The 25,054-nt window shown below is 36.5% G+C and overlaps 1 protein-coding gene across 1 annotated transcript in view; it reads right to left on the minus strand.

Moving 5' to 3' along the window:
• LOC100547940 (nebulin) overlaps positions 1 to 24,978 on the minus strand; it is a 51,561-nt gene extending 26,583 nt beyond the window's left edge. The window contains exons 1-39 of the mRNA XM_031554315.1: positions 24,671 to 24,978; positions 23,844 to 24,047; positions 23,521 to 23,625; positions 22,918 to 23,022; positions 22,517 to 22,828; positions 22,079 to 22,183; positions 21,710 to 21,808; positions 20,484 to 20,585; positions 20,159 to 20,266; positions 18,966 to 19,277; positions 18,743 to 18,847; positions 18,556 to 18,660; positions 17,931 to 18,035; positions 16,939 to 17,046; positions 16,739 to 16,852; positions 15,768 to 15,965; positions 14,880 to 14,984; positions 14,200 to 14,304; positions 14,003 to 14,107; positions 13,462 to 13,569; positions 12,668 to 12,781; positions 12,012 to 12,209; positions 11,466 to 11,570; positions 10,743 to 10,847; positions 10,358 to 10,465; positions 9,870 to 9,977; positions 8,882 to 8,989; positions 8,152 to 8,256; positions 7,955 to 8,059; positions 7,677 to 7,775; positions 7,340 to 7,450; positions 7,059 to 7,163; positions 6,358 to 6,462; positions 5,829 to 5,933; positions 4,708 to 4,812; positions 4,231 to 4,335; positions 4,009 to 4,113; positions 3,429 to 3,533; positions 1,951 to 2,055 (exon numbers count right to left, since the gene is read on the minus strand). Of these exons, the coding sequence (XP_031410175.1) occupies positions 1,951 to 2,055; positions 3,429 to 3,533; positions 4,009 to 4,113; positions 4,231 to 4,335; positions 4,708 to 4,812; positions 5,829 to 5,933; positions 6,358 to 6,462; positions 7,059 to 7,163; positions 7,340 to 7,450; positions 7,677 to 7,775; positions 7,955 to 8,059; positions 8,152 to 8,256; positions 8,882 to 8,989; positions 9,870 to 9,977; positions 10,358 to 10,465; positions 10,743 to 10,847; positions 11,466 to 11,570; positions 12,012 to 12,209; positions 12,668 to 12,781; positions 13,462 to 13,569; positions 14,003 to 14,107; positions 14,200 to 14,304; positions 14,880 to 14,984; positions 15,768 to 15,965; positions 16,739 to 16,852; positions 16,939 to 17,046; positions 17,931 to 18,035; positions 18,556 to 18,660; positions 18,743 to 18,847; positions 18,966 to 19,277; positions 20,159 to 20,266; positions 20,484 to 20,585; positions 21,710 to 21,808; positions 22,079 to 22,183; positions 22,517 to 22,828; positions 22,918 to 23,022; positions 23,521 to 23,625; positions 23,844 to 24,047; positions 24,671 to 24,886 (4,932 nt within the window). The 5' untranslated portion in view covers positions 24,887 to 24,978. The remainder of the gene's footprint in view (positions 1 to 1,950; positions 2,056 to 3,428; positions 3,534 to 4,008; positions 4,114 to 4,230; positions 4,336 to 4,707; positions 4,813 to 5,828; positions 5,934 to 6,357; positions 6,463 to 7,058; positions 7,164 to 7,339; positions 7,451 to 7,676; positions 7,776 to 7,954; positions 8,060 to 8,151; positions 8,257 to 8,881; positions 8,990 to 9,869; positions 9,978 to 10,357; positions 10,466 to 10,742; positions 10,848 to 11,465; positions 11,571 to 12,011; positions 12,210 to 12,667; positions 12,782 to 13,461; positions 13,570 to 14,002; positions 14,108 to 14,199; positions 14,305 to 14,879; positions 14,985 to 15,767; positions 15,966 to 16,738; positions 16,853 to 16,938; positions 17,047 to 17,930; positions 18,036 to 18,555; positions 18,661 to 18,742; positions 18,848 to 18,965; positions 19,278 to 20,158; positions 20,267 to 20,483; positions 20,586 to 21,709; positions 21,809 to 22,078; positions 22,184 to 22,516; positions 22,829 to 22,917; positions 23,023 to 23,520; positions 23,626 to 23,843; positions 24,048 to 24,670) is intronic.
• Between the last annotated feature and the right edge of the window lie 76 nt (positions 24,979 to 25,054).

Genomic DNA, 25,054 nt, shown 5'->3' on the forward strand with positions numbered 1-25,054 from the left:
GGAATTTTCATGCTTTATCTCGATCAGAAAATAAAACTATGCTTTTAAACAGGACTATGACAAAACATCAATAATTACATACAAACAACAAATCAAAAAATGACACTCATTCAGATGAACATCCAGGTCAGGCAGAGTGCTATTTTTTTTTTTTTTTCTTTCAAACACACTCAAGCTTACCTGCAAGGAGTTTTTAATGAGCTAATAAAAAGATATCCACTGATCAACTGGATAAACATGTCTAGTAATGGCCTTTGGTTGTATAATACTAATGGACTTCATTAACTGAGCCTGTAGTGACAACTCCCTCACTGTCATGTAACTGGTTTCTATTGTTGCATTTCAGTGACAATTTATACTTTATATGCCAGTTTCATCAGCCCAGTCAGAAAATGTGCTTGCCATTGAAAGTAGCAAGGTTACTGCTAGCAGATTTCATTTCTGAGTAATATAAACATGTATCAGTTACTCAAAAAATCAGCTTTTTACCCAACCGTTACAACGAATTCCAGTTGCATAGGAATCCAGATTAAACAAAGACAATACAGAAAATGACTTCTTCATAATAATAGCAGAATCATTTAGAGGCCTTTTTGTATATCATCAGAAATGATACCAAAGGTTCTTTTTCTGTATGAATAGATGAATCATACTCTCTACATTCAACTCTTACAAAAGATGAAAGGAGAGAGTATTTTTGTTTATAAATGCTTAGTATGTGACTGCATGAGAGCTGGTATGCTAGCCTTATTTAAAAGGGTTGTGAGGTCATGGCACTGCTGCCCAGAGCTGTGGTTACCCATCCCTGGAGGTGCCCCAGGCTATGGATGGGCTCTGGGCAGCCTGAGCTGGGGGGCAGCCAGCCCATGGCAGGGCTGGAAGGGCTCTGAGGTCTCTTCCAACCCAACCATGCTATGATTCTACGATCTTCAATGGATGGAAAATTGCTCTTTATGTACGTATGGAAGGAAGAAAAGAAGGCAAGATCAGCCTAAGCTAAGTGAAGTTCAAGCCCCAGTAAATGCTTTTTCAGATAGTTTGGGTTTTGAACTATTTTACCATAGACATACCGCTCTTCACATGGACAGAACTTTGGAGTCTGTCATCTGTGGAATGTCAGAGAACTCACAAGCATAAAAAGACCAAGCAATTAAATGGTAGTACTAGTGTCCCCTACAGCAGCAGTTCTTCGTATTACCTGGCTCCATAAGTATGAGTTGTAGAGTGCTGTCAGGATATCTGGCCTCAGAATTTCATTACACCCTTGTTTCAGGAGCATCTTGGCAAGGGATTTATAACTGTTCTGTTCATGCAAATGGCAACGAAGCACAAAAGAGACTTGTGAACACCATAAACAATAAGACAGCTCTAGATCCCTGACACCTTGAGAGTGGAGAGATTTAGGCACACTACTGTATGTATTCATTCAGATGTGCATACAATTTACATGTGTAATTAAGAGTACATATGAAAGATTTGCTTATTATCCCGTTAAGGAAATATGAGAATATTTTTGGGGAGATAATAGTAAATTACAGATAAAGGCACAGGCACTCAAAAATCCACTATGCCACTGCTGCTTTATCTAGAAATAAGAACGAAGATGGTATTTGTGGAAGCCAATGAAAAAGAGCTAATAAATAAATGCATGACACAATGCATTTTTTAAAACCTCTCCATTGACTTCAACAGGCATTAGATTGGAAATTAATTGAATATGATGTCAATTGATGCACAGTACATGAAAGTACATACAGTAGAGATTAGCTCACTCAAAAAGTAACAATCCTTTTTGGGTGGCAAAACTAAGACTATCTGATCTGAACTAACACATCACAATATCACAGGTGAAACCTCTGATACTGCCAGCTGTAAACATTTCACACAGACAGAGTAGCTGGAAGTGAACCAGGCACTTTCTGACAGCACTGGCAAGTGCTCCTACGGTACCTGACTGCTCAGTGTAGTCCCCCACTTGGCCAGGAGGTTCTTAGGATCATCCACAATAACGCTGTACCTATCTTTGAGCTTCTCATAGGCAGCTTTATATAATTTCTGCTCAGAATAGCATAACAAATTGTAACAAATTAAAAGAAGACAGTGAAGACACAGATCCTGAGATCACAGATGAATCATTTAAACCTCTTCATATGAAATATTCAAAGGCAAGGATTGAAGTCCATATCCAAAATAGAAGATTTATTATTATTAAAACAAAACAAAAACACAAAATGCAAAGAACAAACAAGAAAAAAAAAAAACAGAAAAATATGCCAAAATAACACATGCAACTCTAAATTTTATCTGGAAGACCTAACTTACAATTTAAAGATACCTTCAACCCTGTTCCTGTCAATCTTCAAGAAGCCACTTTGTAACTTACTTCCTTCATGAAAAAGAGCTGCTGAAGCAACCCTGTATGGAACTAGATTCTTGATTTGAGTACAAAGAGAGCGTGATGAGATGGAAGGGTGAATTACAGAGTTATATTACCATCAGACTTTCTGTAAGCAAAAAACTATAATCCATCATGAAAACACTCACATAACAGAAGGCATTTAAGTAAGTTTATTTCAATGTATGGGGCCCCTCTTGCTAAGATTTTTCTCTTCCATGTCTTTCATAATAATTTGTTCCTTATTTGTTCTACCAAAGAACAGTAAGACTAAACATTAACAATCTTCCATCACAAATTCTGGTTCACTGCTTATCAGATTGAGCATAAAATTGTAGCAATGATTTCTGCAATTAACCAGATTAACCAGATTGCTGGGTTGTTGTTTTATTTTTTCCCCTCTATGGGACTGGTTTGTAAGCCAACTCTAAGCTGGTAAGAATTCACCCACACCACACAGATTTTCAGGGGTCTTTTTTCTAAGCAATCAGTACCACTTCTAGCAACTAATTGATGATTTTAACATTCCTAATATATTAAGTTCATTGCTTCTTTAGCACAGGAGAAAACAACTAAGTAGTAGAGTCAGAGAATTCAAGGCAGAGTATCAGAAATGAAAATGAGCTATGATTCCTTTGGCCAGAATACTATCTTAATACTATGACTATTCTATACTCATAATACTATGCTTTAATTCTCTTCACACCTTTTTTCACACTGCAATCAACAGTTTTTCAACAGTGTTACTCAGCAAGTAATATTATCAAGTTAGCAGCTCTTTACTGGTCAGCAAAGCAAAAGTTTTTTCCAGCAATTTCAAAAATGGAACAGGGGGGGATCAAGATTTCACTTTTTAGTTACTGCAAATCTGTTCTGTGCTAACATTCAGGAAGGTCACGGGAACAACCTTGCATTTCCTGATTTCAGTCTGACCTTAAGACATCGTTAGCTCTGAATCTATTTTCATTTATTTGCAAATTCATAAGGACAATCAACCCTTGATTCCACATTAACAGAAATCTTTAACACTTACCGCATCCAGCAACTGAGTTGCATGCTTAAAGTGTCTGTTAATTGGAGAGTCAGCTACGTACTGGAAATGAGACTTCGTCTTTTCAAACATCTCCTTGTACTTATGCTGCAGGGAAAAAAGCACAGATATGTACATAAAATAACTCCAAGTTATTTTAGAATTTCAGAAACTTTCTGCAGCAAAATATTGCTGATTTAATTATTTAACTCAACGACAAGCAAAAAATATTTTACTGCAAAATAGCTGTAAATGTAACATCTTACAGAATGGAACTATCATATCAAGCGCTCCATGGAAGCATCAAATCTTGATAACCTTAAAGCCTGATTTCTAGAATCACTATGAAAATTACAAAGGAATAGAAACCTTTACAGGGACCACAGGGGATAAGTAAAAGATCATTTTGCCTTCTTTTTCTTTCACACTAAGAATTGAAATTACAGATCTTTTCTCAAGTTCTACCACGACAAAGTCATATCAATGTCTAGGCCAGAACTGGATTCTCCTAAGAAAAAAACAAAATATAAGAAAAATATAAAAATAAAAACCATTTAGCAACAATTCAGGGTGTTTTACTTACCCCACTGTAGAGCACTTTATTCTTTCCTGCCAAAGTAAAATCTGGTGTATCCCATGCATAACAACCGATGCCTCTGAGCCACGATAAGTCTTCCTTGTATTTAACCTTTAGAAAAGAAACAAAAGATGCCTTCACTTTCACAAGAAATAAGGCTTGGTTTTCATTTAGGAAACCTACATGTAAAGTTTCAATCTCTCACATCCAGGAACTATTTGAACTCACATCACTAATAGCATCTGTGACGATACGATGATGGAAATGTTCTGGTCGGTCTGGGATTGATCTCCAGACTCCCAGCTGGCTCATATAGTTCTCTTTGTATTTCACCTACAAAGAAAATTAAGAGAATGAAAAAAAGAACAGATTTTGAGAACAGAACACCTCAATCCATGCAACTTTTAGACATTCTTTGTTTCTGGAGTACTAGAACTGTAGCAGTGGAAATAAGATTTACTTGTATATATATATTATATATATATAATATATAATATATAATATATATAATATATATATATAATATATGGTTTTTTAAGACCAAAGGCAATCAAACATATAATCAAGGAAAGAAAATATTATTAACAGTACTGATCATATTTTTCTAACTATTTGATACAGTCAAATAGACTAACACCATGACTAGCATGTTCTAAGTTATTAAATGGCAAATATTAATTGGAAATTAAAATCTCATATACATACACTGCTAATATCATCTGTGACTTTTCGATGATAGACAATATCCAAAGCATCTTTCACTGTGTGGTACTTCCCCTTTGTGTTCTCAAAGGTTTCTTTGTAGCGCAACTGGAAAAAAAAAAAGTAATATATTAAAAAAATATATTTATCTATCAGGAATCATTTTAGGTAAGAAATCCTGTATCTGAGGAATGATGAAGTTATATGTTGCTTTCCAATATCCTAATGTAAGTCCTGAGGGATTTCAAGAAGCTTCAACTACCTAAAATCAGTTACAATTGGACTGAGAGTTGCAAAGAAAATTAGAGAGAAAAGGAGTTGGCACATCTCTTGGCAAAACTTCATCCTACTCTTTCAGATTGCAGACTGAGAAAAGATAGCCATGTATTAAGTATTTGATTTCTAAAACAGCAAAACAAAAAAACAAAAAAACCCTAATGCATTCCTTCTTCTACGTTCTGCTCCAGAAGAAAGCAGGAAGACTCTTCCCCTCTTAGGAGAAAGATCTTCTCAGAAGAGAAATCCAGGTGGGCAGAAGAAGTGATATATTCTTAAAAATCTTAAAAATCCCTCTCATGAGAGCAGTAAGAAATATTCCCATCAAAACACTGGCCTAACAAATATTCTATCAGGATTTCGCAGGGTACCTGGGCAATGTACAGTGTAAAATATGTAGCAAAGGTCCCACTAAAGAGTGAGATCTCTAATTTACTTCTAAATGAAACAATGAGCAAGTTCTCAGGGACACGCAAGTCAACTCCTAAGACCAAACAGAGATGAAACAACAGAGATGAAACTATGTGAATCATTTCACACTGATCTGCACTTTTGGGTAATTTCATATGTAAGCAACTTATTTTTTTCCTTTTCTAAGTCAACATTTCAGTGCAAAGCAAAATGAATATGAATTACAATAAAGGTAAGAAAGCATTACAGTGACACCAAATGAAAACTATTTCTGTAATATCAAATGGAAATGGAAGGGAGGTGACCTAGTTCTTGAGCCAAGCTGAGACAATCCCTGGTTTGCATGCTTGCTCCCCACTCACCCCCCCACCCTCCCTTTTTATTTTTTTTGTAGAAACCAAGAAAAATTGGAATGAAATCATTCATGGACTACATACATCACTGGCATTCAGGTATGCTCTCTTGGCTCTGATCAAGACTGGTGTGTCAAGGACTGGTGTGTATTTGTCCTTCATCTTCTCATACTGGATCTTATATTTTGTCTAAGAGAAATAGCAAAAGGGAAAAGTTACATCTTCAATCTTAGAAGCAGTTGCCAATCTCATATTACATTAACACCTAGAGGTGCTATCCGGAGTGCACAAAGTCATTCTTGCAAAGCTCTCTGTCAAAACACTGGGAAATAAACTTGGCTGTTCAATTCATACTAGATGTTCCAGATTTTGCAGCCAATCTCCCACAGATTCTGCAGACAAGTATTTAGAAGCACATATCTTGTAAATATTTAAGTTCATAAGAAACGTGCAGTCATTTACTACAAACTGTAAAGGAAACATGGAACTTAAGTATGAGTTACAATGCTAAGTAAAGGGCGAACAGATTTGAGCCTTGAACCCATCGCCAAAATTAGAAATGAAACTTCTAAGCAGTTTAGAATACTGGTACGAAACAGAAGACCAATCTTACCTCACTGACCATGTCTTTTACATGCCTGGCATGCGTGAAGGCTGGAGTCTGGCTACCAGCATGGTGATGAGGTCTCTCTTTGGTGGCAAGTTCCACATACAAATACTGCAGCAAGACAGAAAGAATTAAAAAAAAAAACAAAAACATTTGAAGTAAGTTTTACTTTATCACCTTGAAAAATGACTATAAGTTCACAATGCATAAACACCTAATTTTACCCCAGGAGAAACTGGTGAGAATTGCACCCTTTCACTTTCCATATGATCTCAGCCCACCTTTTTCCATCACTCACAGCGTTGGAAATTCTGTAAATACTAGCAATATCTTCACGAACCCCCAAGTCCAATGCATATGATATTAATGCTGTCTCTGCCCTACATTCATGCCTCACTTTGATAAAAGCATCCAAACAGTTTTTTTCTGTTGGGTAACAATATTTTGTACTACTAACTCAGCAAGAACTATGTGAATGAAGATAATTCAATTCAGTGCTTTGCTTCAGACAGCCAAAGTTGGATTTGTCCATCACAGAGATACGGTAAACCTGAAAATAAGCCACTTAAAAATAAACAATGGCCATTTTTAAAAGTACCCTCTAGGAATTCCATATTGGTTTGAAATGACCTGGAAAGATTTTGCTGTACTTAAAGGTAATATTAAGAAAGAATCTCGATTGTTTCTTATTAGTAGAAATTTTTCACCTGGCTCTGTATTTTTTGTCCTTTCTTGGCTCTTAAGAAGTCAGGCGTGTCAAGGACAGAAGTGTATTTTGTCTTCAGCTCCTTGCCTGCAGCTCTGTAAACCAGCTAGAAAAAGAAAAGTCTGTGAATAATTTCTTCTCTTATATATTTGTGTAACAGCTGCCCAAACATAGCTTTGCAACTGTAGCATCTCCCATATTTCTGAAAACTTAACAGTGAGAAGATCTGAGCTTTACTTAATTACAGCTACCAAAGATGAATCAAATTAACATAGAACTTACATCACTCAAATGGGTTTTCAGTTCCTGAACAGTCCTGTATCCAGGAGTATCCAACACCACACTGTATTTATCCCGCATCTTCTTTGCACTATCAGTATATACGTAATTAGACTGAAAGATAAAGGCAGTATCAAGTATTATTTATTATTCTTAGTTGCAAAGAACATTCATAGTATAAAGTAACAGCACTTTGAAACAAACAGCCAGAAGCACAGCAATACATGCTGTCGTTGGTCTTCAGTTATTTTCATACACTTCATTTCTCGGATTACATATCACACGTGTCACTCAATGTGTTGTTGTTATACATATATTCTTTTCATAAAAAAAGCCTTACCCAAAGCTTACGTAGCTGACGAGCACGGACCATATCAGGAGTATCATAAAGGAAGCAGCCCAAGCCCTGCAACCACTTCAGATCCTCTTTGTATTTATTCTATAAGGCAATTAGGAGAAGAAAAATAGAATATTAACTTTGCAGACAAGTTCACTCATCAGTCCTTAAACACAATTACAAAGCACTTACCTATTACGGAATAGAATAAAAGCCAAATTTCACTTTCAGTATAAAAGTTCTACATTCAAACACCAGGTATCTTAATAGGAGATACTTACATCACTTGTGATGTCCCCAACATAGCGGCAGTGCAACACCTGAGGAGTAAATGGCAAGGAAATCAAGTGTCCTTGCATCTTAAAGAAATCTGACTTGTAGATCAACTGAAAGACAAAGAAAAAAAATAGTAGTTTTCACGTAAGATCATGCTGAATATTCTAAATATCTTCTGTTTTTATGATAGAAAGGCACATACATCACTGACAGCTTCCTGTGTTGCTCTGACTTGACGGATTTCTGGTGTGTCTGGAGTAGTATGAATCTTATCCTTGTTCTTGTGATACGTTGCCCGATACAACCTCTGTATGAAAGAAGACAAGATTTTACATGTTAAAAACTTAAACATGGCAAGAAATTTGGGAGAGTGTAAGTTCTTGTCTTTTTAGGACAGCTCTTTTGCTAGATATTGCAGAACTAATGGGAAAAAAAAAAGGGAGCAACCATACTTCTAACCAGTCAGACTTTTTTTGATAGCAGCATCTCTAACAGCTAAATGTAGAATCTAAGACCCCAATCCTATAAATACGTAAACACATATGCTGAATTTTCAAACTAGTCAAGTCAATGATCAAAGAAATGAGTACATATATATAAAGTTACAGAGACCCAATGTCAGAGACACAATTTGTGTACATCTTTAACCAAACAGCAGCAGAATGGTTAATAAAATTAGGCTACAAGTGATTTCATTGTAAGGCAATAGTTTTACACGACTGTAGAAAGTTAAGAATCATCAAGAACATTAAAAAGCCACACTACCCAACTCCAAAGCTGAATCAATGATCCCCTGCCATTCTCGATGAACATTTGTCTATCCTGTTCTTAAAAGCCCCAGTGAACAAGGATCCCACAAATCTTTCCAGTCAATGTATTTTCATCCCTCAGATTTTGGGCACTATAAATACAAATGAGAACAAATACTGTACCTCATTAATGACTTGATTCACTTTCTTCACATTCTCAAACCCAACATCATTAGGCCCCAGAGTGTAGCCTTTAGCTTTCATATGTTCATAGGCTTCTTTATATTTCAGCTACAAAGTAGGAAAGAAAATCTTTTAGATTGGACAAAAGTATATAGAAACTAAGTTTCCTTATGCTTCTAGTTACACTGCTGTTCTGGCAATAATTTAGGTAGATTTTTAGAGATAGTCAAATGAGCTACATCAGAGCTAAATAGGCATCATCCTACCAAGATCAAAATACCTTTATGATCTCACCCAAGATTAGTAACATTTTAAATTTCTCTTATGTCTAACATGGTATGCACATCTGTCTGAGGAAATTTTTATTTTAATAGCAATTGCTTCAATTCTGTTAATGGAAACATTACCAGTGTTGGGAGCTGAGTGTACTAGTAAGAACTGATTGCTGAGACTAGACACACCAGAAGTGTCAGTCCTTGCCTTAGCAATGCTGTAGACATACCTGTCTTCAACACTGCTTCTGTCCTCATTTCCTGGATGGGCACTGGTTCTCCCTCACAAGTAGCTCATCTCTAGCTCTGTTTTGTAGCCTGGTTTCAAGTCCCTTCTCTTGGACTTACCTTGCACCTATACTGTTGGTAGCTTGTCTCCAATTTCTGTTCTGTCTGCTCTATCTCCTGACTGTAGAGATGGAAGCTGACCCGCACCTTGTCAGAGACTTTTGATGCAATCTGCTATCAGCACCCTGCTCTATCTGCCTTACTCAGTGGGACTTCACGCTGGCTGATGAATTTACTGCTTGTGTCATGGTCATCATAAACTCCTGGCTTAGGCAAACACACGGAACTACCCCACTACTCTTGCTGTTTTCTGGCAACCATTCTCACATCTGAGAAGTAACTGCCTCAACAGTTGTATACTCCTAGAAAACAGGCACCAAATTTTCCATGGTAACTCGTGTTATAGAAGGACACAGTACATCACTTACATCACTGCCAATGTACTGGACGTGTTTGGCATGCTGGAAGCCAGGGGTATCTTTGGGAAGACTGTATCCAGTAGGCAGAGCTTTCAAACCAGCCCAGCGATACAAATTCTGTAAAGAAGCAGGGGGAGGAAAGGAGAGGGAGAGTCTTTGAGACAACTGTGTGCAGTATTTGATAGTATTCATTAGCTACAAAGAAAATCTCTTATACACACTTGGCAACAGATTTCCCAAATATCTGTCCTATAATGCATGCTTGCACATTAAGTAATGACACTGTCCCACTTTATTTTCATGCAGTGGAATCCAGCTTCCATATCTGAAGAGCTAAATAAAGACCAGCGTTTAAAGAATCTGGGTTTTGAATCTCAGAAAACACTGTGGACTTGCAGAAAGGAAAGACTGAGAGAAAGTATGGACATGCATCAAACAGAAGAAGAATGTGGACATTTTTTTTTTGGCATTCTGATGAAAACAGTTTTCATACTTACTTCACTCTGTATCTTGTTTGCATGATGTGCCCGCTCCAAATCCACTGTCTTGTCAGTAGGAATCATTTTGCCTCTAACTTTATTTAAGTAGTCACCACGATAGACAACCTAAGAAGAAGAAAAAATAATTGGAGGAGAGTCATAATGGTGATGCTTTGTCACAGTATGTATTATTTGCATACACATGGGAATATCTTCCAAAAAACTGGATGAAATTCTTTTGATTTCAGGCAATTAATGATTTTAATGACTGCGATTTAGTGATTAAATATTTAGTGATGCTTTAATAAAGGTAGGGTCAATGAGCTGTGGATAATAAGCAATGAAATAATGACTACATATATTAAAGTGACATTTCTAGGACCTGTGAAGAAATGGCACTTACTTCACTAGCATTCAAGCCACTGAGGATATTCTGGACATAGACAGGAGTATCCATGACCACAGTGTATTTGCTCTTCGTTTTTTCTGCATCAGATTTGTACTTGATCTGCAGAGAGAAATTCAAGAACTCTAGTCAGTAAGACTAGTTATTGTTAACTGATTTTATTATATTTTTATATTCACAGTAATTACTATTTATTTTATTAGTTACTTATTCTACTCATGAATCAGCATTAATACAGAAATTAAGGCTGCATAAATGAATATGGCACCTACTTCAGAACTCCTGTCAAGAAACAGTGGGAAATGTCATCAGAATATTCATACGCGCCAAGTGATGTGCACCCAATCTACTTCTGATACACAACTTAGTAGGGGCATACAATCAGGAAAAGCATAATGATTATTTACCATTTTAAAACCTTACTCCCAAGCTAAGGATATCTTTACTTCAACGGAGTCAGCAGCTTCACCCAGTTTAGCATTACCTGCAAATTTACTTGGATACAGGATCTGAATGCATACTAAGACATTTACAAAGACACTCAAGAGAACTTGCTCCAAAACGGAGCCTTGGGGAAGACAGCTAGTAGATATTTCAGTAGAGAAGGATCTGTGACATTTTTCAGACCGTATCTAGAATAGAGCTACTCCATTCTGTTAATACAACGCTCTGAAAAGTATTAAGTAGTAAGCAGAAACAGTGTGTTCAATTCAGACTCACATCACTGCGAAGGTCGTAGGCATGTTTAGCATGGAGAATCTCAGGAGTGTCCCAAACAAAGCAGCCAATGCCTTTCAGCCAGTTAAGATCATCCTTGTATACCACCTAAGATATCCGAGAAAAGAAGCAATCTAAGATGTGCAGTATGATTCAACCCTTTTTGTTAAGTCAGTCTGAAACACAACTGTCAAATGATGGCAGGTTAATGTTTATTGGTTTTTGACATGTTTTGTTTCGAGAAAATCAAAACAATTCCTTTCGGAATTAAAATGATTTTTCTACAGCACTTCAAGAACTGCAAGGTTTTGGCCCAGAGCCCATACAGTGTTATCACACTGAAATGATGCATTCCAAGCCACACTTCAGTACAGACTGATTTGTCTGCATTACAAAAACATGATATCGATGCTGTGTAGTTGAGCATAATAGATACGAGTGGAAAACCACAGAGTGCTCCAACCAAGTTCCTACAAAATCATTTCCTCTACAGAGCACAAATGCAAGAATCCTTTAAAAAAAGTGAACCACAGACACTTGTGAACTTACATCACTGATCTGATCAGCTACTTTTCGAACATGTGCGTTGATCTGAAGATCTGGTAGGCAGATCCAGTCATGGAGACGTGTGCGGTAATCAATTTCACTGATTTTCTGCTGTGCATCTTTAGCAGCAATTATGTCTACCATGTCAGGAACAATGTGGACTTTGGCTTTATTCTTTTCATAGGTTTCCCTGTACAGACGCTGCAGAATTAAAACACTCACATTAATAATACCGACAAATAGCCTGAATTATTAACTGTTGATAAAGCTAAGGCAAAAGAATGTGGTATTCTACTAACATTTTCATGGATTGTTACAGTTGGAGAGCAATCATTTTGGCTATGACTAACATTTCCATCTTATCTACTCTACGGATTTGCAGATAAGGAACCTTCAAGCTTATCATAATAAGTAAAGGGTGCTAAAATACAATTTGTCAAATTTTCATGGCACTAATGTCAAAAAGAGGTAGGCCAGGCAGTGCAATGTTTCATACATAAACATATTAGACTTAGAGGTTTAGAACAGAGAATTCAACAGTTGATGTAGAAGCCTGAAAAGACATTTGTGGGTGATTATCATATTTAGCAAATACTGAACACTGCCAAATGCATACTGAAATACATTATCTGTGTGGATTCTAAGAAAACACCACTTACATCAATATTAAGCTTTCCAACTCTAAGGCATCTTGCTGTGTTGGGATCATCCTCAACACTTCCAGGTAGCGTGTATAGAGCTTTAAACTTCTCATATTCTTCTCGGTATTTTACCTAAGCAGATGTAAAGAAAGACAACAAATAACAAATTCCAGTTAGAAAATTGTAATTTTAAAACCAAATCAGTAAGTAAATCAAAATTATTCAGTTCAGTCCAAAAAGCAGAGGCAGCATTTAAAGCAGGATCTCGTTTTCAATTTTATTTTTAGCTGCAAAGAAAATGCATTGTAACTACTGAAAAAAGTAACAACAGCCAGCTAGAAGATTTTTAAATAAATAAATTGAATTTACTAGTTATTTTTATTGTTACAGCTCTTTCCTTTAAATCCATCCAAGAGAGTGATCTCTCATTAGCCTTTGCTCAGTAATGCAATAACTCATGGCCTTCTACAGTCAGTAAAGCATCATTTGAAGACATATAGAACATTTGGTGTTTTTCTGACTCAGGCCATTTAGGCTAAAAGAGAACTAACTATAATTTTTCGAGAAGTTGTTTCTATTATTACAAAATGCAACTTTTTTCCATGAAAAGGAGCAGCAAGTGACTATCTAACTGTTAGTCAAATTATTCTCACAGAAAAAGGATTTTCTACAGATATATATTTAAACCAAAAATAAAAGATTCTACAGTTCTAAGATATTAAAATGCTTTGATACTTAAATGCAAGACATGAGTGCTTGAATTGCTAGAACTGATCTGATTAAAAAAAGATGAAAGTATTTTATTGACTTACAGTACTAGCATTATGCTTCAGTTCTTTTGCACGTGCTAGGGATACAGCATCAGAGGGCAATATGTAGCTAGTAGCTTTCACTCTGTCCCAGGCTTCCTTGTAGAGATTCTGTGGGGAATAGAAAGTCTCTATCAGTGGAAAGATTCCCTGGGTAGTAACCAATGTCCAGTAAAAAAATCAATATCCCTTCTGTTGTGATGATTATTTTATACCTTAACTATTACTTCACAGAAATTAAGACGGTACAGTACTATAATCTTGATAGCACGCACGAAAGGTAACGAAGTTCCCTCCCATTAGTCTTATCCATACTCATACAAGAACTCTTTTTGGTTCAGATGCAACTTTCTTCGCAGAACCCATTTATTAATGCTTGTATTTTGACAAGACTGAGCCTGACATTCAGCATCTTCTCCAAACTCAGACAATGCAGAGGGCTATCACTAACTTTGCTAAGTCCCATATTTGTAAACTTATCTTCAAACAGAGAGGACAAACAAAATAAAATATCTCAGTAGTACCTTGAGAGAAAAGCACTTACATTGCTAAAAAGATGTTTCAGATTTTGAACTCTTTCAGAGTCTGCTGTTTCAGTCACAGTTGTATACTTGTCCTTAGTTTTATGGTAATCTTCTTTGTATTTAACCTATAAAATGAAAGATGGATTCAGTGGACTCATCTCAATTCTCAGAAGGAGCAAAGGAAAAAAAAAAGAATAAAAAAGAAGGGGACACTCACATCACTGGCATTTATAGTACTCTGCACCGCAGTCACATAGACTGGTGTATCAGTAACAACACCAAAGTTCTGGAAATTCTCTTTTCCAGCAGCTGTATATTTTATCTAAGGAAACAGAAAAAAAAATGTTGAAAATGACCACAAAATTTCATGCTAACTTCCTTTAAAACCAGTCATTTAAAATCAGATAACAGAAGCCCAGGATTACAGTCCAAGCAAGACCAACTTGAAGTTACTGCTGTACTGAAGAAATGCTCCTACACAGGAACACAGCAAGTATGAACTACATAATAAAGAAAATTGTGGATAATTGTAAAGCACGTCTAGGCTAAGAGAACAACCAGCAAGGCAACAGATACCTTTCTCCCAGCATAAATAACTTAACTGAGGTATCTTGTGTACAGAGTTGTACACAGAACGAGTGTGACCTTCTCACTGTTAAAAACCAAAATGCTGCAGTACTTCCATTCTCCCAGTTTTTCTGCTTTTTTTTAGCAACAAGAATTATCAAGATTCCACAGACTAAGCTGCAAGATTGCATTGCAGTAATCACAAAAAGTATTTTGGATGTAATTATTTCATTCTGCTTTCAAGTAGGATGGATGAAAGTCCCAGTGAATCATAAATGAAGAAAAAAAAAATCTTATATAGGTTTACTTATTTGAGGGCAACTTGCTTACTTGGCTCTGGAGGTCATATGATTTTTTAGCATGCAGGATTTGTGGAGTATCCCAGACATAGCATCCAATTCCCTTCAGCCAATTTAAGTCATCTTTATACACCACCTATACAGGAAAAAAAAAAACAACAAAAAACACCTAATGAAGAAAATACTGTTATTTTTACTTTATTCAGCTTTTGCCACTTGTGCAAACTCAATGCACCACAATTCAGGCTTATTCATCAATTACACCTGGAAATTTAAACATGTGCACAGACAATGCTTGGTATGACCCATTTCATACTGTGAATGATTCTTATCCAGGTTTTACATGGAAAAGTAAGCCAATCATACATCATATTAATAGGCCAGAAAATTAACATTTTATTAGGAAGGCTTTTTGCCTGAGTAGAGATACTGTTGATTATTTAATATAAAATTCAAGTATCATCTGCAGGCTGTAGGATACAACCTCAAAGAGAAGACTTTTCCATACTCATCCAGGAGGTCTGTGCACGCTGTCTGGCTCCTGTGCAAATTAATTGGTGATCACTGCAGCACAGCAACACTTGACTCTACAATGGTACATCTGCATCCCATCTCTGCGTGTGCCAGATGGTAAGCATTCTACGTATTCTCAACAAGTCAATCTGGTGAACTTTGGGAAGGCTTTGCAAATTCTGTCTTCTTAAGTTTTTCCAATTTACAAGTGTGAGAGAAGTAAGTAGATCATTAAGATCCTCCCCAGATAATGTAAAAATCTTTGGTACTGTGACACTAAGCAATCTAAGACCATGGTTATCAATTTCATGTTTAAATACTGCAAAAATATCTGAAAGCATTTGTTATTTAAATATCTTGAAAAGATGACTTTGTAAAATGTTAAATAAATATGTGAAATACATACATCACTCAAAATTTCCTGGGCCCTTCTTGCTTGAATAACATCATGTTCTTCTGGAGAACAATTCCAGTGATGCAGGTAAGTTCTGTATTCAAGGTCACTGAGGATATACTGGCACTTCTTAGCTAGCACATGATTCATCATATCACTTGGAATATGGACTCTTGTTTTAGTGTCTTCGTAATTCTTTCTGTATGCCAACTAAAAAGCAAAGATTGAGGAAAAGGAAAAAAAGTGAATAGTGTTCTCCTGCATAATTTTGACTCCAATAGGCAGCAGATTATATAGCACAACCTGAGGCTAATCTTAGTTTAGGGGCAAAACTCCAATGGGATTCAGTGGGATGAAGTCTGAGCTTAGATATTAATCACCATTTCTTCTGACAAGGCACTAGAAAGACAAGAGCAGTCTCCTTCATTGGCAGATTTAACTGTCTGTGTGAAAGGTAACACTACTTCAAGATAAGAAGTGCGTATGTTACAAGCTTTAATCCAAATCATCTCCCTTTTCAAAAGGAGACATAAAATTAGAGATTATATTAACCATGCCCTGCATGATTTGTTATAAATTCAGTGGTATACCAAATGTACATTTATCTTTCTGATTCCTCAATTCCTATTTCACTAGAAAATATATACATATTATATATATAGATAGATAGATATGTATATATATATTTTTTTGCTAATATGGCAAAAGTATCTCAAGCCATATATTATTTCTTGCTGATTAGATTCTTAATATAAAATAGCAAACTCTAGTAGGTCCAGTAGTTAAAAAATAAATATATATATCCATCCTAATCTCTTCAATCATTTCAAATTCAATGATTCACCCCAAATACATTCAGGGAAGCATATGGAAAGTACTATTACTGATGTTAATAAGCATAGCATTACTTATGTTCAATATGAGAGAGACACTAATAGTAAAGGAAACAGAAACTACTGGGGGAAGGTTGATTGTCTCCTCACCGCGCTCCGTATTTTCTGGAATGCTAAAGAATGAACGACGCTGGGGAAATCTCCAATGTCCTTCCCAGCCAGATAATGGCCTTTCAGCTTCTCATACAGCTCCTTATATTTACGCTGCAAAATAAACATGTCGAAATTTTAAAGCTCATGCTCACAGGAGATAAGAAAATAAAAAGAAGGAATGGAAGATTCCTACTAACCTCACTATTTACGTAGTTTGCATGCTTGGCTCCAACAAGTGGAATGTATGTTGTATCCAAAGTATACCCAATGGGCTTGCTGATTTCCCAGTCTCTTTTATAAAGTTTCTAGATAAACAGAACACAATACAAACTTTGATATAAGATCCATTGTACTTTCCAAGAGGTCTGATTCTGCTATTTTCACTCATATGAAATTGGACTGTTTTTATAGAGCAGTTCCTCTTTCCATCAATCATCCCAATAAAGTAAAGGGAGAATATTCATTCAGAACACATATTTGGTCTAAGACAGAGCTCCAACTCAGGAGAGTAACGGAGCACAAACTTGAACTGTCTCTCTAGATTTGCTCTCTTGAAATGGTAACCTGGAATTCATTGTCACCAGAAAAGTAACAGAAATATTCAAAATATAGACATGAACTGCTGTTTAAAAGTGTAGTATAGAATTGACCTTGATAATCTTACAGATAATTTGTTTGAAATCGTGAAAAATCTCCAAGTAAAATTTGTATTTATTATAAGAGCAATAACTGCAGCAATGGAACTTTTTTAATATATCATGTTTTAAATATTAAACACATTGACTGTGTTTACAAAGATTTGACATGTAAATTAGTCAGTTACACTTCCAAAAGTGGACACTTCCAATTAAAATTAATGAGACTACTGATAACTGCTTAATAACATAAATCACCTAAAATTTTCCTCTCATAAAAAAAAAAACTCACATCACAGAATCACAACTATACTAATGCTCCTCCTACTTCCAAGCACCTCAAAGTAGTACTCTGAGATCAATTTAGTGGGAAAGAAATGACCCTTAACCTAACTGTCCTCACTAGGAAAAACTGAAAAACAAGAGATTAAATGACATTTCCAGCGCCCTGAGGTAATCTGATGGCAGAAACAGAACAGTATTCTGAAGTTCAGTCTATATTCTGTTGCTTTCTAAACTAACTGCAGCTCAGTTAGGTATTTATCAGATCTTACATCACTATACAGTAAGGACATGTCTCTGGCATGATTCAGTTCAGGAGTATCATCAGACCCGATGTACTGGCCTTTTTCGAGGTTAAATGTTTCTTTGTATTTTAGCTACAAGAGAAAAGAAATACTGAGTTAATTGCCACAATAGAAATAAATTATCCCAACTAGGCCATCTGTAAGAAGTAGACATTTATTTTCTGTTACATTATCACGTCTTCAGAAATGTTGTATAGTGCATTTCAACCACTATGGTACACAGACAGATGTCATCACTAAAACTTTAGTAAAATGGAACATGTTTATCACCGATTAAAAGACAGTAGTCACACCATGAACTCCACTAGCTTACCAAGAACAAGACTCAATTTTAAATCACTATAAGGAAGATCTGTATCAACTGTAAATAAGGGATAACCTGTATTTGTCTACAGAAAAATGTAAAATGTTTTGTTGTAGCACTAACGTGTTATTTACATATTCTTACTAAAGAACTTGCCCAATAAAAGTCTACTATGAATAAGCATATGCTTACATACATACACACACAGCTAAACACAGTACAGTCTAGCAAAAGCAATTAAGTCATCTAGTAATTCTAATAATATTGAAAGAAAAGAAATGTACATACATCACTCTGATTGACAGAGTTAATCTTTGCCAAGACAATGTCTGGAGTGTCAACCACACTGGTGAATTTAGAAAAGTTTTCAAGGGCATCTTTCGTATATGCTCTCTGCAAAGAGATGAAATATTTTCTTATACACTGTGGATGAGAAAGAAGAGCTAGCCACACAACAACTAAAATACCTTCTTACCTTATTTATCAGCTCCTGTGCATGCTTAACTTTCTTATGTTCCACTGAATCCAGAGGAATCCAGCCACAACCACGGAGCCATTCCAAATCAGATTTATAAATATTCTAAATAATAAAGTTACAAAAAGAAAAGAAATTACGTACTTCAGCCTTATGTAATATGAAAAATGCACTCAGACCAAAGCAACTGGAGATAACATGGTATGTATGTAAAACCACTTACATCGCTTTGCAGATCATAGGCCTTCCTTGCTTGAATACAGTCATTCTGGTCAGGGTGGCACGTCCATTGATGCAGGTAATGGCGGTAGTCAACATCACTGACCAACGCCTGACACTCCTTGGCTGCTACAACTGACATAATATCCGCAGGGATGTGGATTTTGGATTTTGTTTTGTGGTAATTTGATTTATACAATCTGTCATTCTGGATCTCGCCTGCATGTTCAAACCACACCAGTTTTGGATCATCTCTCATACTGGCGACTCCCACGTAGTGACCTCTTTGTTTGACATAGTCAGCTTTGTACTTCAGCTGATGGAAAAGGGGAAAAAAAGTATAAAAAAAAAAATCAGTACTGATTATATCTACTCTTTTTTTAAGCCATGAACAGCCATGGCTTTGTCAACACCAAGAACAAATGAGACTTTTATTAACAGACAGTTGCCAACTGCAGTCTGATTTTCAATATATGATCACACAAAATTAGGAGACAAACAGTAATATTACTTTGTGTAGTCCTTCCACTTCAAAATGTGTAATTTTCTAGACTAATATGCTATCATTTTTCAGTAGGGTGCATTTTCAAAATCAAGAGGAAAACCTATCTGGAAAATATCTGCTAATAAAGCACCCATTCTCAGTTTTCCAGCACATTTTTGAACATATTATTTAAGACCTTCTGAAGAGTTGACCTTTATTTAAGGCATTTACACCACATTTTTGACAAAATGTGCGCTCAGTAGTTAACCAAGTGTCATGCAAGAGCTTCAACTCTCATTACACAAAACTTTGAAATTTAATGTGCATACTATCTTACAGTTTCTCATACAGGAAGCCTCCATAATGTGACAGAAACTGAAATCAGAGCTACAGATAACAATCATCATATTTATTAATTTTTTAGAAGCTTATAAAATATGAAATTTTACCTTAGATAACTTTGAAAGGACTGCATCTGGAGAAACTAAAGGTGGAAAGAAGAATCTGACCTTTCAAGAACGATATCCGTAAAATCACAATCTCAGAAATGTCTGAATTGTCTGGAGGACAGTGAACTTCATCAATCATAAGATGTCCACTGGATGTTATCCCTAACGCAAAGCTCTGCACATCTTTTATTGAACTTGCAAGGCCTTTAACATTTTTAAGCTTCTAAGCCCTTGCTCTCCTAATGCGATGAGAAAAATTATTACCTCACTTTGGACATCATTTGAGTGTTGGGCATGACAGATCTGCACAGTGTCAGGAGGTAAGAGATAACCAGTGGCTTTTTCTTTCTCCCAGCTTTCCTTGTATAAACTCTGTGGAAAATAGAAGAGAGGAGAAAGGAGAAATTCAAAACTACTGGAGTCATACGCATTATTAAATATATATAAGGTATATAAAAGTGCAAATAAAAGTGCAAATAAAATAAATCCTTTCTCTAGGGTGTTCTTAATACGGCAAGTTTTCTAAATCCCTCAGAAGAGACATTAATGTGAGTAGAAACTGTCATATGACCAAGGAGAAAACACGTACCTGATTAAGAATTCTGGCTGCCTCTCGAGCCATATCTAGCTGCGGTGTATCTGTTAGAGTATAATTTGACTTGACCTCATTCCATGCTTTGTGGTACTTAATCTAGAACAGAGAAAAAAAAAAAAAAAAAACAAGTGTCACATCATCACAGCACATGGAAAACACAATACCAAGACCTGAACTTTATGCATAAAATAATCTATGAAAACCTGAATTTTCAAGCCTATTAAATGTTATATATTAAGCACGCATCTAAATGGGCATATATTTTTAAAGGAAGATATACAAGGAAAGATTTTATAGAATTTCTCAGAAAATTTGAAAACTTGTTCCACTGCAGCTGGATGGACAGGGAAGTATCTTCAGAAGATGAAGTTGCACCAGTTGTTTGGTCTACAAGGCTCCACAGCCAATTGCCAAACTACAGCAAGAAGTACTTGAACCAGGACAGATTTTAAGTTTTGCCAGATCAGTTCTCTCTATCCAACATAACCTTTACATGAATGCAGAATCCTAGCATCTCCTAACCACTGCTGTATACACTGAGCCATGTTCCCAAGGACAGGACATGACCAAACACGTGCATGAGCTTGAAGAGCAGCATGCTATTCAATTCAGCTTTTCATTATCATCCTTTTACCACTGCTGGAATTAATCCCAGTGTTTAACTTCGCATGTTCTTTACCAGAAGCAAATTGAAAAAAGAAGCACAAATTCATGAACTGAGAGGGGGTCACGTCACTTCATCTTCACATGCCAGCTTCTCACAGACTTCAAAAACATATGAAGAATGGCAAGCTGACAGCACACCAATTTTTCTAATGATTGTTGTAGCACAGTAATTAACTGGACAGTTTAAGATTGCACTGACTTCACTGGGAAGGAGTAAGCATTACGTTTGCCATAGTACATGTGGTTACTTATGTTCAATGTTGCCAACTGTCACTGAAGGTATCAGCCAAGACAGAAAAGGAAGGGACTGTCACAGAACTACCAGAGGCTTTCCACAAGTCTAGGAGTGATCTTATGCTGCTTGAGGAGCTTCTTCCCACAGACACGATAGAGGGATAGAGATGAAATAGTGACGTTCAGTTCAACTTTATGCCAAACGTTAACAGAATCCCCAAAGTCTGATGCAAAATTATTTTACCTCTTTTTTTTTAATAAATAAAATACTGCCACACACAGACCAAGTTAACAGCCTGACAAGATGCCAGCAAACTTACATCACTAAGAATTTCACCGCTTTTCTTCGCTGTGACATAATCAACTCTGTCTGTCACTGGAGTAAATTGAAGCGTTTCAACTTTTGTACGATACTTTCTCTGTACAACAGAAAAGATGGAAATACAGTCAGATTGTAGGTGGAATATTTTACAGCTAACACACCAATTCTGACTATACAAAGAACAAAACAAAGGTTACATCGAAAGAAAAAACTCTACACACAGTGAATACTGTGGAAATACTCCAGTTGTGTTTTTTGTAATAAAAATAAATGAAAAACTGGTGTATTTAATCATTAAAAAAATACTGAAAATTACAACTACTCTTGAGGAAATCTTAAATCTTAACACTGAGAACTTTTTAGTTACCTCATTTAATAAGTCTCCGGCATGTTTGACATGATTTATTCCAAGTGAATCATTTGGCAACCATCCAATACCTCGTAGCCATTCTAAATCAGATTTGTAAACAGCCTGAAAAAACAAAATAGAGTTTGTGCTGCTAGCCACAGTTCCCTGTACAATCCAGGGATTCATACAGATCCATACTGAGTGGCATGCACTCCTGCTGGTTAAAACGAGAACGATAATTCCAACTTTATCTAAATTCATTAGCACTACATCTAAATTCTGTACTCTTCAAACTTAGCAGTATGTAATAGTGGCATACACTACGTATTCTAAATAACCAGCAAAGCCAATTCACTGCACTTAGCAGAAGATTCCCACTGATTTCAGTTAGAGCTGAAGCAGACTAAGAAACGACAACACAGTAAGAAGTTAAACTAAGTTTGCACGTTAACTCACATCACTTTGAAGATCGTAGGCTTTCCTGGCGTGTATCACATCATTCTGGTCTGGAAGACAGATCCACTGATGCAAGTAATGACGGTAATCAACATCGCTGACCAAAGACTGCCCATGTTTAGCTGACTGGATAGACAGCATATCAACGGGCAGATGGCACTGTGTCTTCCATTTGGCAAAGTGTTTCTTGTATTCTAGTTCACTCTGAACCTTGCCTATGCCAAGGGCAAACTGCATTTTTGTATCTGCTTTTGCATTTGGAACTCCAACGTAATGTCCTTTCTGCTTCTCATGATCCAGTTTGTATTTATACTGGGTAAAGAGCAAAGAGCACCATTAATAACAGTTATGGAACACTTCTTAAAGCATATGGAAAGCTAGATGCCTCTTTTTGCACTTACATCACTAGCAATTTCTCTGGAAGCTTTGGCTGCTTTAATTGGGATTGCATCTGCTCTCAAATCATAACTCATCTTCACTTCATCCCAGGCTTCTCTATACAGTTTCTGAAAAGACAGTACAATGTCACACACATGCTAGATACCCTAGCATCTGTCATTAAAGAATCATGCACTATACTGTCATTTGTTTGCTGAAATGTGGTATTCTGGGGGGAGCATCACTTCTGCTTCTAGCTATAAATACTGCTTGTCAGTACATGCACAGTGTCTGTAACACACCACTGTTTTGACCTATGCAGCATAGAAATGTGTTTATAAAAGTTCTGAAAATATTTATATCCTCTCTTCCATTTAATAAGGTACTGTCTCAGTGGTGCTTTATATTAATCATTTCTAAACAGCTGTATGCAAGCATTTATTTTAAACTGCCTAAATACTTCAAGAATGCTCAGTAGAGGGAAGGCAATGTTGTAAGCTGCATATAAGGAAAGATTTCAAGAAGATTCATGTGACTTAACCTCCAGCTTTTTAAGTAACATCTTAGAAAGTTAAAATTCAGAGTTTACTATTTTTTTAATGTAGAAAGTAGAACAATAAACATACCTGGCTATAATTATGAGCATTAGACTTGGCTAGGTTGATTTCAGGTGTGTCTGGCATAATATGGATCATAGTCTTGTCCTTTTCCCAGGCTTCTTTGTATTTTGGCTGTTAAAATAATTCATTTTGCATTTAAAATACAGAACTACATTTGTCAATAACACAAAATTCCATAAATCTCACATAAATTATCATCTCCAAAAAATAAAACATCTTGAAAAGCGTAAGGCAACTTAAAATACCACTGATCAATTTTACATTTTAACAGAGAGCTTTGTGTTCAACTGTTTACCACCTCCAAACAATGAAAGAATTCAAGAACGTACAATACTGAGCTGTTCAGCATTCACTTTAGCTAGAAGAATGTCTGGAGAATCGACGACACTGGTGTACTTCAAGCTGTCAATAGGTGTGCGATACACCTTGTCACTCAGGAGATCCTGGGCATGTTTCACTCTCCGAATACCTGGAGAATCATTAGGCAACCAGCCAATTCCACGGAGCCATTCTAGGTCTGACTTATAGACAGCCTGTGTTGGAGATGGTCAGAAAAACAAAACACTGTGTTTAACATGACAGTCTTAATTATTTTAGACTAAATAAAGCAGGACATGTCTTAGGAAATTGCCAGTCAGCTACATTAATCCTTTATACACAAGAGATATTCGGAGCAATAAGCAAGCCTGGGAAGAAGATCTAAGTAAGCTAATAAATTAAGCAGTATATTCAAAGACTTATGAATATAAATAGCAGAGAAGCAAATGAATAGAATGGATGTTAAAGATGATAAAAGGTCATTCCATTCTCTCCAAAATGAATTCCTCTAAGTGCTTCAATGATTTAAGGGTCCAAATAAGAAAACGTGCAGCCCCTCGTGAAAGAAGGCAAAAATATGGAACGGAGATACTGAGGAGTAGAGCTAATCAGCAGATCTCCTGAAGTGGCAGCAGACAACAACATTGTCTTCATTTCAATCGACCAAATTCTTCAACAAGGAACATAAATCTCACCACTGAAGCTCAAGTGAAACACAGGAAGAGACACGGTTCTGAGACGATACTGTAGGAGAAACTGTTCTAAAGATCACACATTTCTGACTGAGCTAAAATGAAATAATAACAATAGCATATGCCAGATCTTCATACATACGTACATCACTCTGTAGGTCGTAGGCCTTCCTCGCGTGCACCACATCATTGTGGTCAGGCAGACACGTCCACTGGTGAAGGTAATGGCGGTAGTCAACATCACTGACAAGCGTCTGGCACTCCTTGGCTGCCTGCAGTGACATCGCATCCACTGGCATGTGGATGTGGGCCTTCGAGTCGTTGTACGCCTTCCTGTAAATGCGGTCGTTCTGGAGCAACATGGCTCGTGCAGCCCACGACAGCTTGGGATCCTCCTTGGCCGTTCGGCACCCAATGTAGTGCCCCTTCTGCTTCTCGTGAGTTTCCTTGTACTTGTACTAAGAAAAGAAAAACAACATCAGCAGCCACACAACTTCTCGCCTGAGCACCACCGACATAAAGGACCTCCC

Source organism: Meleagris gallopavo, chromosome 7, assembly GCF_000146605.3.
Source record: "Meleagris gallopavo isolate NT-WF06-2002-E0010 breed Aviagen turkey brand Nicholas breeding stock chromosome 7, Turkey_5.1, whole genome shotgun sequence".
NCBI lineage: Eukaryota > Metazoa > Chordata > Aves > Galliformes > Phasianidae > Meleagris > Meleagris gallopavo.